General features: G+C 53.6%; 2 protein-coding genes across 7 annotated transcripts in view; both read left to right on the forward strand.

Annotated features, from left to right (window-relative positions):
* LOC143639426 (uncharacterized) overlaps window positions 1-13,329 on the forward strand; it is an 831,269-nt gene that overhangs the window by 609,141 nt on the left and 208,799 nt on the right.
* Rbm10 (RNA binding motif protein 10) overlaps window positions 1-13,329 on the forward strand; it is a 28,384-nt gene that overhangs the window by 14,717 nt on the left and 338 nt on the right. For 3 of the 6 annotated variants that reach the window (XM_077107565.1, XM_077107569.1, XM_077107568.1), the window contains 19 exons: window positions 2,165-2,234; window positions 4,026-4,099; window positions 5,518-5,604; window positions 7,589-7,649; window positions 7,789-7,965; window positions 8,314-8,474; window positions 8,642-8,739; window positions 8,826-8,913; window positions 9,604-9,790; window positions 9,894-10,036; window positions 10,150-10,267; window positions 10,353-10,444; window positions 10,554-10,718; window positions 11,910-12,059; window positions 12,154-12,219; window positions 12,295-12,486; window positions 12,575-12,649; window positions 12,929-13,035; window positions 13,116-13,245. In XM_077107565.1, coding sequence (XP_076963680.1) covers window positions 2,165-2,234; window positions 4,026-4,099; window positions 5,518-5,604; window positions 7,589-7,649; window positions 7,789-7,965; window positions 8,314-8,474; window positions 8,642-8,739; window positions 8,826-8,913; window positions 9,604-9,790; window positions 9,894-10,036; window positions 10,150-10,267; window positions 10,353-10,444; window positions 10,554-10,718; window positions 11,910-12,059; window positions 12,154-12,219; window positions 12,295-12,486; window positions 12,575-12,649; window positions 12,929-13,035; window positions 13,116-13,245 — 2,241 coding nt within the window. The remainder of the gene's footprint in view (window positions 1-2,164; window positions 2,235-4,025; window positions 4,100-5,517; window positions 5,605-7,588; window positions 7,650-7,788; window positions 7,966-8,313; window positions 8,475-8,641; window positions 8,740-8,825; window positions 8,914-9,603; window positions 9,791-9,893; window positions 10,037-10,149; window positions 10,268-10,352; window positions 10,445-10,553; window positions 10,719-11,909; window positions 12,060-12,153; window positions 12,220-12,294; window positions 12,487-12,574; window positions 12,650-12,928; window positions 13,036-13,115; window positions 13,246-13,329) is intronic. The other 3 variants (XM_077107566.1, XM_077107570.1, XM_077107567.1) reach the window with 2 other exon arrangements.

Below are 13,329 nucleotides of genomic sequence, written 5' to 3' on the forward strand. Positions count from 1 at the left end.
GGCCAGGCTGGGTCTCTTCCAGAGCCCTCAATTTCTTCTTACCCCTCCCTCATCCCCACCCTCATCACCCTTCCTCCCTTCTCCACCACAGGTTCCTATCCCTAATCATTGTCCATCCTCTGTGGGCAGGCCCTGTTAGCTCCTGGTCTGGAAGGGAGGAGTGTCAGATAGGCCGGATTGGCCCAGGGGCAGTAGCTGTGGGTGTCTGGCACTGGTGGGTGTGGGGGAAAGAGCATCCCTCCTGCACATTCCATTGGTTTCTATCCTTTCTGCATGTGTGGACTGAGGGCCAGATCCTTACCAGGCCTGGTGCTGGATATTGCTGGTGGCAAAGATGATGTCAGGGCCCTGTTGCCATGGGGCAGTAGGGAGTGGGGGCCCATGGGATTTTCTGAAATTCCATTTTCATTCTCCCCTACTCCTTTGTCAGCAGCATCAACTCTCATCTCCAGTCTGGCCACAGCACCTTGAAAGGCTGCTAACAGCCTTTCCACTCTGTTTGCCTTTGTGATATTCTCTCCTTTCCATCTTTCTCCCTTTTCTCCTGTTCCTTCTCATAATGAGCCATATTATAACCCAAAGACACTAGATTAGCTTCCTGGCTAGCCTCCCTGATCCAGTGCCTCTGAGTTCTCTGAGCAGTTCTCTGAAGTCAACTAGCTGCCCATTTTATAGCAGTAGAAATCTTGGGTATGTGAAGGCTTCTAAAGTCTGACCCAAGCTGGGCATGGTGGCACACACCTTTAATCCTAGTGATTTGGGAAGCTGAGACAGAAGGATCATAAGTTCAAAACCTGCCTGGACAACTTAGATTTTGTCTCAAAATTTAAAAAGGGGGGGGGGGCGGGGCTGGGGATGTAGCTCAATAGTAGAGCATCCCAAGTTCAATCCCCCAGTACCACAAAAATAATAATTTTTTTTGTTCTAATTAGTTATACATGGCAGCAGAATGCATTTTAAATGGAGTGGAGCACAACCTCTCATTTCTCTGGTTGTACACGATTGCCCCATTCATGCAGTCATACGTGTACATAGATTAATAATATAAATAGATTTTAAAATGCCTGGTCCACCTACCCTGTTCAGGGTCAGATAGTCACTGGTTGTAGATATTCACTGAGGATTTAAAAGCAGGCTGGGCCACGCACCAGGTCTGACTGAAACCTCATAGTGGCTCTGCTATGAAGGTACCTCTGTAGTCTGTCCTACCAAACCCCAAGCAGCAAAGTGAATTGCCCCCAAGTTCCATAGCCAGCAAGTGGCAGGATGGATTTGGGAGTCTGAACCTGGACAGCTAGACCCCAGAGCCCACATTCTTGCTGCTTCCTGAGTGTTTGAAGTCCTCATAAGTTCTTCTGGATCTCTTTCCTTTCAACCTTGTGTTGGGTGCATGTGTAGGCACACATGCATGCATACTTACATAAGGCTATTTTCTTGTATGTTCTTTAACTTGATGAGGAAACTGAGGCCCCAAGGTGTGGAGACTCCTCCCTGAGAGTGCCCAGCATAGGCTCTTCATCTTTCATTCAAGGCGTCGTTGATGTAGAGACTTTGCCTCACCTGGTCCCAGGTTGCCCCTGCCCTGTTGCTCACCTCATCCAGGAAGGTTTCCAAACCCACAACCATACCTTTTGTCTCCATCCTAAGTTCCCGTGGCTCTCATGGTCTAGGGCATATGGGTGGAATTGACTCAGGCTCTTCTCTCTGGTTTGCTGTTTGTGTCATGGGTGTCTTTTGATGCAAGCCAGGGGAAGGAGCAATCCCCTTGCAAAGGGCTAGAATTATATCCCAGCTTTCCTTGCTTTATGGCTGCCCCTGAGCCCCTTTTCAGGTCGCTCTGCCCACCATTCTTCAGTTGCTGGCTCACTTGCTCTCCTTTTGTCTTTGTGCCCATGGGAGTCATCTCGCTGTCATTCTTTACCCTGCCCTGTGACCCTGACTTCATTTGACTCATTTTCTGCAAGTCTGGGGCTGGAAGCTGAGGATGGGTGTTTGGTGTGGGTCTGGGGCTGTCATCACTCAGGGTAAAGCTCTGAAAGAGGCAGAGGAGACTGTGTGTGTATCATCACTGATGACTACTCGGGGTTCGGAGGCCTCCAGTGGGCCTCACATACCCAGCTGCCCCCTTATGCTGAGCCCACTTCCTCTGTATCTCCCCATACAGATCCGTGGCCAGCTGCAGTCACATGGGGTCCAAGCTCGGGAGGTCCGGCTGATGCGGAACAAATCTTCAGGTGAGCTTTCGTTCCTAGTGCCCTCCCCTTCTGCTGGCCAGCCTCAGCCTCCAAATCTCCCTCCTGCCTCTGCCTCTCCCTCACCCTCCCTACCCTGCCTTCCTGCCACAGCTGGGAATGGGCAGCTTTGGGGGGTACCCTCTTTTCTCCCCCCACCCCACTCTCCTCACAGCTCCAGCCAGCAGCTTCTATGGGGGGCTGTTGGGGAGGGGGTGCGGCTCTGGGCTGAGCTGAGTGCTCCCCGGGGGCAGGGCCAGGGCCAGGCTCCAGGGAACCTCTTCTTTGGGATTCTGACTATCTGAGATGGTGACCCCTCCCAGTACACTCCCTTCCCTCTCCTTTCTCCTGCCCCTTGCTTTCCTCCACATTTTTCTGGCAATAGCCTCTGAACAGAAAGTGGGTCTGACATAGACCCACTCATGTATTCCAAGAGGGGAGGCAGGGATGGTTCTCATCCAAGGGTGCATCCCATGGAGAAGCCAGAGCTTTCTGGCCTTGACTGTTCCCTCCCTCCCTCTTGCAGGCTGCTTGGAGCTGGCCTGAGGTTAGCAGGGTGGTGGGGGGAGTTATCTCTGCAGGACCTCTGCCCAGGCACCCCAAGGCAGGCACAGTGGGGCCTCACTCTGCCTGGGCTTCTCTCTCCATCTCAGTCTCTCTCCTCCCCACACCTCCTTTATCTCTTTTCTCTCTCTCCCTCCCCTCTGAGTTCACCCCTCCCTGCCATTTTTTTCCATCTGTCTTTCTCTCTGACTATACCCTTCCATCCTATTGTGCATCCTAATGGTGATTTCTTTTGGAGATCAAGCGAGTCCCCTCCCAAGTCCTACCACATCCAAAGCCCCAGTATGTACCCACCTCTGAAGGAGATGCTTTCCTGAGGCCTCAAGTCCCAAACCCCTTACTCAGCCCTGGCCAGGCCTAGAATCTGTCTTTCTTACTGGCGTATAAGTCTTAACTTTGCTTTACTCCATCTAGACCACACACCAACAGATCCTGGGTCTCTCCCTATGGAGATGTTCCAGGTGTGTCTTCTTAATGTCCCTGGACACTTTTCCCAGGCACCCACTGATTCATACCTCTAAGGTCCTCATAGCCAATCCTGGCCACCAATTCTTCTGTCTAGGAGGAGCTGGACTGTTGTTGGCTGTAGTCTCCCTGCCAAGGTAGCTCCTAGCAAATCCTCTCCTTCCCCTGTACCATGATGAGGCAGAGATGAGATTGTGCCCCTAACTACCACTACCACCCCACCTGTTCCCCATGGGTCAGGATCCCCACTAGCCTCACAGAGCAGCCTGGCCCAGCCTTTCTTTTGCTCCTTTGATTAAACACCTGATCCAGGACCCATCCTGTGCATCCCTGGCCTTCTGCTGAGCTCGCCCTTGAGTTATTTGCCCTGACCTGTATGGAGCCAGCAACTTGCCCTCCCTCCTCTGAAGCTAGATCTCTCTTTGTATCCTTTCTTTCCCAGCTGCTTCTCTGTGTTTCTGTCACCCCAGGCAGGCCTGGCAGGTCGGCCTGAGTCCCATCTCTCTCCATCTCTGCCCAGTTGGGGTGTTGTCTCTTCCCCTACCTGGATTTCCTATTTTCCTTCCCTTTCCTGCCCCTCCCAGCCATCTTCCTCGCCTCCCACACCCCTTACTCTTTCTCTGATTGCTTCTTTCTCTTCCTTTCTCCTCTTTCCCCTTCCCTCTCTGCCCCTGGTCCTCTCCCCTCGGGTCCCGCCCCCTGGAACGCCGTGTGTCCAAAGCTGTTGACTAACCCACTGCGTCTGTATCTGAATGCTGTCTCCAGGTCAGAGCCGGGGCTTCGCCTTCGTCGAGTTTAGTCACTTGCAGGACGCTACACGATGGATGGAAGCCAATCAGGTTGCTTTGCCGCACTTGAACCCCCCCCCAAACAAATACTACTTTGTAATCGAGCGCTCCCCATCGCCTGATTCTTATGGACACAGTTCCCCGCCCTGTGGCCCTGTGTCCTATCCCCTCTGTCCCCTTTCTCCCTCTTCCTGACCCTCACTATCTCCTCTTCCCATCTCTTGCTACCCTACTGGGCTTCCCATCCAGAGCCCGCACTCACCACTGGCCCCTTCCTACCGCCAGACTCTAGTGCTGTCCCTCTACCTCTCCCGGCTGAGCTTTCAGAGAAAGAGCTGCCTGGGTGGGTTTGTTCCCCTAGCTTCCCATGCTCCCGGTGGGTAGGTGAGTCCCTGGGGGACCTCCCTACTCCAGAGTTATCCAAAGCCAGGACTTTGTTTCACTCTCAGGACCACTGGGGAATGTAGCTTTTGGCACATGAACTAGCAAGGCCCATTTTGTCAGCCTTCTCCCTGCATGTGCATTTGGCCTTTCGAGTTCCATGCAAATGGACACTACTCTGTTAGTTGAAAGTCCCAATCAAGTGTGATAGTTTTATTAACATCCTGGACTCACTTTGCTGTCCCCTCCCTTCCTCTCCCCTTCCCACTGCCCTTTCTACCCACAGTGGGCACCGCCTCTGCCTTCCCAGCAAGGGTCCCCGCACAATCAGTAATGGAGGGAGCCTGCTCCCCTCACACAGCATGGGATCCCAACCCAGCAACTTTGGGACCTTATGAGACCCAAGGATCTGCCTTTGTCACCCAGCCCAGACCCCAGATCCTAGACCCCTGGAGTAGAGCACTGGAAAGAAGCTTCAGGGGAGGAAGGAATAGCTGTGGTGAAGTGGAGGGTCCCAGCAGAGGCAGCCCTGGGGCCAGCTCTGTAGGTCATAGGCTAGTGCGGTGGGCCCAGGACCCAGCCAGCCTTGGGAAGGCGACCTCATTCAAGGCGGGAACTTCCGTCTGTTAAATATGGCTCTTTCTTTTTCCCCTTCTCCAGCACTAGCGCGCGCGTGTGCGCTCTCTCTCTTTCTCTCCCCTTCTTTCCCTCCCCTCCCCGTCTCCCCTCATCCCCAAGTGTAGCCTATGTAGTGCTGGCCCTGGGTGTGGCCTGGCAGTGTCAGGGCCGAGTGGGGGGTTCTCCCCATTGTCCACAGGCGTCGGTCAGCCGAGCACTGTATGCCTGGTGGTGTGTGTTCACGTGTGTGTGTGTGTGCCCGGAAAAGCAGCAAGCAGCTGCGCCCGAGAGCTGTGGCGCTTTCCCTCCCTCCCTCCCTTCCTTCTTCCCTCCGTCAGTTCTCCGACCTCCCTCCATTCCCTGTCCCTCATCCATCCAGCTGAAGGGCTCGCTCACTCTCTTCTCCTTTGCTGAAACGGTGCGTGGGGCACTGCTGCCTGGACCTCACTGCGCTTTGCTTTTTCCCACAGCACTCCCTCAACATCCTGGGCCAGAAGGTGTCTATGCACTACAGTGACCCCAAGCCCAAGATCAATGAGGACTGGCTGTGTAATAAGGTACAGGGGTGTTGGGCATCGGGTGCTGTGGAGAAAGACAGCCCCAGCAGGGGTGGCAGCAGCTCTCTCTGAACCTGTGAGGAGGCATGGGTGTCAAGGACTGGTTTTCCAGCCCTAACCAGGCTCTGCCCTCAAAACAGTCTTGCCTGGATTCCTAGTGGGCTTGAAAGAAATATTCACATAAATGGCTACTAAGTGATCATGTAGGCCTATTGCAGTGTATAGAATGTGTGCTCTGGAGCCAGACTGGCTGCAGTCACACCATCCTAGGTCTGCCTTGATGATGGTCGAGGTGCTTTTCCTCTCTCTGCCACAATATCCCTGGCTCTAAGAGGCAAGTACTAATGAGGTTGTGGGGAGGTGGACGGCATCAATGGGAAGGTAACAGCCCACAGGCGACACAGTGTAAGTGTTCACTCTTGCCATTGAAGAAAAGCACACTACGTTCAGAGTGACTTAACCTTGAAGGAAACCCTGACACAGCCACCTCAAACGTGAGCCTGGAGGGTACAGCATGTAGGTTTTGTGATCACCTTCATATTCCCTAAGAGGAAGCTAGGAAGCTAGGACTCGGAGGTGGAACTATGGATGTATTTAGCCAGGATTTGCTCCTGATCACAGGGACCACTGGTTCCCTAATGGCCTCAGGTCTGCCCTGAGGGCCAGCTTTGCAGTTCCACAGCCTCATCTCCCATGGTCATCTGTCAGTCTTCAAATCTAATTAGAAGAAAGAACTAGTGGGGGCGCTGACCCTTTCCCAGAAAAGTAATCTGCCTATTCAGGGAAGAGTGGCATCTTCCCGTCCTAACATTAAAAAGTCCTGTCGGAGGGTGAGTGCTCAACCTTCCTGAAGAGGTAGGGACAAAGGAATAGTGGCATTCCATCCCTCCTATATTTTTAGATATTCCTTGAAACCAAGGTTCTCTTTGCCTCCTTCCCCTCCTTTATGCCCCGCATTCCTGTTGGTTGCCAGGTCCTGTTGCTTCCATCTCTGAAATGCCACCTTCCTTCCCTTGCCATTCCCGCTGCTCATGCCAATCCTCACGCCCTCCCACCCAGTCGCCGTGGAGCCCTCTCTGGTATGCTGGCCTCCTGCCTCTTTTTCCCACCCTCACCTGTAACATTGCAGCTGAAACCAAGCTCTGACCATGCCCCTCCTTTTCTGCTTAAAACCCTTATAACTGTGAGCTTAAGCATGAGATCCTCCTGTCACCTAGCATCTTCCCATCCCAACTTTGTCTCTTGCTTCTCTGCTTGCTTCTTTGTGACAGCTACAGAAAATCTCTTGTTCCCTCTGCTAGGAATATCTTCCCAGCAAAACTAAACTTCTGGGCCTCCAAGATCAAACATCCTGCTTCTGTGTAGCCTTCCCTAAGTCCCTGTTGGTGCACAGTCCAAGCAGACCCAGCTGCTCTCCCTATGCTACACCTACCTCCGTGCTGTTAGGCTCCCTGGGCAGTTGTGACATCCTAGCCACATATGGCAGACTTGGCAAAGAAGCAATGTTTAGTACCTGATAGGGATAGAATGTGGTAGAACTGGAAGAGGTTTACAGAAGCTGGAATATCCAAGGAAAATTTCACAAGAATAGTAGGATTCAACATAGTCTTAAAGGAGGGGTGGATAGGAAGGAAAATTGATGGTTTCTGATTAGAGAAGCAAGTCTTGGGAAGAGAAACCTACTAAAAGGACTGAGCGGGGCACTCCTGGGAGTTGGTACCCCCAAGGATACAGAAGGAGTTATAAATTAAGGGATTTGATTGATGATCTGGGGGTGGCACTGAGGAACCAGTTTGAGACCATGTAAAAGAAGACTCACAGGACTGAGAATGACAGCAAAAGTTCCAGAAAAGGCCCCTGCCACCCCTACCTAACCCAGGGACCTCCCCTTCCTGGACAGTTGTGGGGAGGATCTCTGGATCCAGGTTTAGAGGGTACAAGGGAAAGCCCTGTCCCCTCTGACTGCCTGGCCTATGCCTCACAGTGTGGCGTCCAGAACTTCAAACGCCGAGAAAAGTGCTTCAAATGTGGCGTGCCCAAGTCAGGTGAGACCCACCTCCCTCCCCAGAACATGGGAATGAAGGGCGAGGGGCTGGTGTTCAGGGCTTGGTGTTGTGATGTGAGGGTGACCAGCTGTGGAGCCTCCCTCTTTGTTACCAGCCTGTGTCCCACCATTCCCAACAGAGGCAGAGCAGAAGCTGCCCCTTGGAACAAGGCTGGATCCACAGGCGCTGCCACTGGGTGGTCGGGAGCTAAGCCAGGGTCTGCTCCCACTGCCACAGCCCTACCAGGCCCAAGGAGTGCTGGCCTCCCAAGCCCTGTCACAGGGTTCAGAGCCAAGCTCGGAGAACGCCAATGACAGTGAGTCAGTCATTCCTTCCCTCTTCCTACAGCCTTGGTGTCTGGGCCCAGCCCACCAAGGCCAGAGAAATGGTAATGAACAGGACTGGGGCCTCAGAAGTATCCACCTGGTATGGGGATAGACATGTGATATAGGGAAAGCTGGGGGGAGGACCAGATGACGATGCAACTTTGGGGGTGTATTGGAAAGATTTTCAGCAGGAGAGCAACCAAGTTGGCACCTGGGAGGAGGAATTGAAGAAGCAGCAGGTGCACACGCTTAGAGGACAGGGAGCTTTGGGGAGCCACTGGTTAGGGGCCAGGGCAGACTGACATGGATGTCTCCTAACACTGGGACCCTTCCCACAGCCATCATTTTGCGCAATCTGAACCCACATAGCACCATGGACTCCATCCTGGGGGCCCTGGCACCCTACGCGGTGCTGTCCTCCTCCAATGTGCGAGTCATCAAGGACAAACAGACCCAACTGAACAGAGGCTTCGCCTTCATCCAGCTCTCCACCATCGTGGTGAGGGCGGCACAGGGGGGGGCCGGGCAGCCAGGGTCCCGGCCCCCGGGGTGGGGAGGAGGGACCCTTCCCCTACCCCCCACCGCGGCCCCAAGCCTGGAAATGGGGCAATGGAGCCGGGGGCCTCCCCGGGCCTGACCCTTCTGTTCCCTGCCACCCCTCTACAGGAGGCAGCCCAACTGCTGCAGATCCTGCAGGCCCTGCACCCGCCACTCACCATCGATGGCAAGACCATCAACGTCGAGTTTGCCAAGGGTTCTAAGAGGTCAGGGCCCCACCTGTGTCCCCTCCCAGCTTGCCCCCCGGCTTGGGGCCTCCCATTTCACTCCCAGTCTCTACCATCCTCTCCAGGGACATGGCCTCCAACGAAGGCAGTCGCATCAATGCTGCCTCTGTGGCCAGCACTGCCATTGCTGCGGCCCAGTGGGCCATCTCACAGGTACTCAGCCCCTCTGCCCCCAGCACCCTGACACTTGGCTTTCTCAATCCTCCTGTACCCTCTCTGCAAACAGCAGGGCTGGCTTGCTATCTGAGGATACAAAGCCCTGTCACAGTGGCTGGTGCGGGCCCTCCACCTTGTTCCCAGCTCTGTAGACAACTCCGTCCTCTCCAGCTTCTTTCCAAGTCACCTCCCCGGCTTTCACTGACAGCACTCAGGGCTGGTGCTCTGTTCTATTGGGTGAAATTTTTTTATTGTCCTGAATTGGTACAGTGTATTACATAATCTACACACACACACACACACACAGGCACACAAGTATGTATATATACTATATTCCTTAATAAAAATGAATTTTTAAATGGATGAAAGAAAATTGAGAGAAGAAAATAAAGAAGTGGGAGGATGGGTGTCTTCCTTGATCTCACACCCAGCATACATGTCACTCCCTCACAACAGTATCAACCTCAGGAGCATTGGGGTGTGTATTGTGTTTTTTTTTTTTCCTTGTTTTCTCAACTACCCTGTTCTCTCCTGGTTGGATGGCTCTGAATTTTCACTTGTCTTAAGGTTGCATGCTTATTGGTCAGGCAGATACATTAGTTTCACACATAGAACAGACGCTGCCATCAGGTCTCCCCACTTAATATCCCCTCCTTTTCTAATGAGCCCCTCCCACCTGCCCCTCAGGCCTCCCAGGGTGGGGAGGGTGCCTGGGCCACCCCCGAGGAGCCACCGGTCGACTACAGCTACTACCAACAGGATGAGGGCTATGGCGGCAGCCAGGGCACAGACTCCTCCCTCTATGCCCATGGCTACCTCAAGGGCACCAAGGGCCCCGGAATCACTGGAACCAAAGGGGATCCAACAGGAGCAGGTGAGCCCCAGCTTCTCTCCCTGAGCCCAACTTGGGGCCCATGGGCATAGAATCCCCCGCCTCACCATTTATGGGCATTCTCTCTCGGTGTCCCTCTTCCTAGGTCCTGAGGCCTCCCTAGAGCCTGGGGCAGATTCTGTATCACTGCAGGCTTTCTCCCGTGCCCAGCCTGGTACTGCCCCTGGCCTCTACCAACAGTCAGCAGCTGAGGCAAGCAGCAGCCAGGGCACTGCTGCCAACAGCCAAGTGAGTGAGCTCTGGGGATATGGGGTGGGGTAGGACATGCAGGGGACATCCTGGATGGGCAGGGGTAGCATTGGCAAACACTGAGCCCTGTTCCTGTCTGGCCCCATGACCAGTCATACACCATCATGTCACCTGCTGTGCTCAAATCTGAGCTCCAGAGCCCTACCCATCCCAGCTCTGCCCTACCACCGGCCACCAGCCCCACTGCCCAGGAGTCCTACAGCCAATATCGTGAGTAGCCACAGCTTGTGGGTAGGGGATGGGGAGTTCTTAAATCAGGGAGGAGTGTGACCCCTTCATGTTTCCTCCTTCCCAGCTGTTCCTGATGTCTCCACGTACCAGTATGATGAAACATCTGGCTACTACTATGACCCTCAGACCGGCCTCTACTATGACCCCAATTCCCAGGTGATGGGACAGCCCAAGGAAATCTGGGGAGGGGTCAAATGGCAGCTGACCCTGTGGGTCCCTTTCTCGAGTTCTTTCCTCATGCTCCCTCTCCTTCCCTGTCTCCCAGTATTACTACAATGCTCAGAGCCAGCAATACCTATACTGGGATGGGGAGCGGCGAACCTATGTTCCTGCCCTGGAGCAGTCAGCTGACGGACATAAGGAGACAGGGGCACCATCAAAGGAGGGCAAAGAGAAGAAGGAGAAGCACAAGACCAAGACAGCCCAACAGGTGAACCCTGAGCCTCTGCCTGGCTATTTGGTGTCTGTTCTGTCATCTCTTGCTCCTTCCTGCTGAGGGAAGTGGGATGGTGAGAGACCATGAACCTAACTATTCCAGTCAAGGATTTATAAGCCAGAGGAATTCTCATAGGCCTATAAGGGAGTGGGAAGGAAAAGTGAAGCCATTGCAGCTGGGTGCAGTGGCATACACTTGTAATCTCAGTAACTCAGGAAACTGAGGCAGGATCACAAGTTTGTAACCCTGTCTCAAAAAATAAACATGCCTGGGGGTGTAGCTCAGTGGTAGAGCACCCTTGGGTTCAGTCCCCAGCACACATACACAAAAATAACTATTGTAGTGTTTTGTCATAGTAGGCAGTTGCAGGGAACTTCAGTATCTCTGTGGAGAAAGATTATGGCATTTGGGGCACAGTTTCTAGAAACAAGGACTAAGTGCTCAGCAACCCCCCTAGGAAGTCCCATCATCAACCTCACCATTCTAAACATGATAGCATGCCCCAGGGAAAACAACAAGGAATATAGCATCGTGTCACACATGCAAATTACAATGGCATGCACAGGTAGGTAGACCATCCTCTGCATTGTAGAAAGATAAAGTGAAAGCACAGCAAATGTTAACAGTGCAGTGCCTGTCAGAGGAGGGATGCAGCTAGAGGGACTTGATGAGTTATGCTGGTAACCAGTGACACAGAATAGGAACTTGCACTGCCACCTCTCTCACCTGCTTGTTCAGCTTTCAACTTCATCTGCCTCCCAGATGGGCCCACTCTTCTTCCCAGATTGCTTCTGCCATCTTGTCCTTGCAAATCAAAGTGGGTGGGGGGGGCATAGAAGGGAAGTGAGGGAATGTTGAAAGATGGGGCCAGTAGGAGCCAGGGTGCCAAGCAGTTTGCAGGCCCTGGTCCCAAGTTTGAGTTTGTTCTTGGTGGGATGTGACAAGAAAGAGTTTGAAGGAAATTTTGTTTGGGGATGGTTTACAGTTTGTAGGAGAGCACTAGATGGTTGTGGGAGCTGTAGCCCAGAGGTCAGTTATATCCCGTTGCAGTCATTCTAACTAGAGAATTATGGGTTTGGGGCTGTGGGAGAGTGGTCTACCGCAAGGACTATGAGCCAGCAGATTGTGGGTGGTCCCAGCAGTTTGAGGGTTCTTAGGAGTCTCACCTCCACTCTCAACGCCCAGATTGCCAAGGACATGGAACGCTGGGCCCGTAGTCTCAATAAGCAGAAAGAAAACTTCAAAAACAGCTTCCAGCCTATTAGCTCTCTACGAGATGATGAAAGGCGGGAGTCAGCAACTGCAGATGCGGGCTATGCCATTCTTGAGAAGAAGGTATGTTGTGGCCACCCATCTGCACCCTGCCTGTGACCTCATCATTCCTCTGAGCCCTCTGTGGAACCCTGAATTTCTGTGTCATCCACCCCAGGGAGCATTAGCTGAGAGACAACACACCAGCATGGATCTCCCCAAATTGGCCAGTGATGACCGTCCAGTGAGTGCCAGTAAAGAAAGGGGTAGGGAACTCTGATCTGGCCAGATCTGACCACCCACCCTCATTCTCTAACAGAGCCCGCCTCGGGGGCTGGTGGCAGCCTACAGTGGGGAGAGTGACAGCGAGGAGGAGCAGGAGCGAGGTGGGGGCCCTGAGCGAGAGGAAAAACTCACAGACTGGCAGAAGCTGGCCTGTCTGCTCTGCCGGCGCCAATTCCCCAGCAAGGAGGCACTTATCCGGCACCAGCAGCTCTCTGGGCTCCACAAGGTGACTGAGGGGAAGGTTGTCAGGGACACCCTGCACCTGGCCCATCCCAGCTCAGCCACTTGATTCCATGTCCTATACCCCTTTGCAGCAAAACCTTGAGATTCACCGGCGAGCCCACTTGTCAGAAAATGAGCTAGAAGCACTAGAGAAAAATGATATGGAGGTAAGGTGTGATCTACTTCTCCAGTCCCTCTGTCCCTTCGAAGTCCCCATTCCCCAGGCAGCAGGACTTCAAGTCCTTACCCAGGTACAGCCTGACAGCCTCTAGTCTTTCTATCCCTGTGCGGCCTCTTTCCAGTTCCCCTCCCCTCAGGACCTGGGACCTACTGGCTAGATCAAGTTCCCCTTATGAGCCCATCCCATCCACACCCATGTTTCCTAAAGACAGTAGCCAGCTCCCCAACATTCTCACACATAAACACACACAAAAAAAAAATTTCAGCAAATGAAGTACCGGGACCGTGCAGCTGAACGCAGGGAGAAGTATGGCATCCCTGAGCCGCCAGAGCCCAAGAGGAGGAAGTATGGCGGCATATCTACAGCCTCCGTGTGGGTACTGGGCTGGGTGCCAGGTGAGGAGAGGTGGGGCTGGCAAACCAACGACTCACACCATACACTGTCCCCTGCAGGGACTTTGAGCAGCCCACTCGGGATGGGCTGGGCAGTGACAACATTGGCAGTCGCATGCTCCAGGCCATGGGCTGGAAAGAGGGCAGTGGCCTGGGCCGCAAGAAGCAGGGCATTGTAACACCCATTGAGGTAAGACTCCGTGAACCCATCCCTGTCCCAGTACTCAGCACTGTGTGCCCCCCAACCTCACTAAGCCTTCCTCTCTCTCTCACA

Source organism: Callospermophilus lateralis, chromosome X (assembly GCF_048772815.1).
Source record: "Callospermophilus lateralis isolate mCalLat2 chromosome X, mCalLat2.hap1, whole genome shotgun sequence".
In the NCBI taxonomy this organism is placed as follows: Eukaryota; Metazoa; Chordata; class Mammalia; order Rodentia; family Sciuridae; genus Callospermophilus; species Callospermophilus lateralis.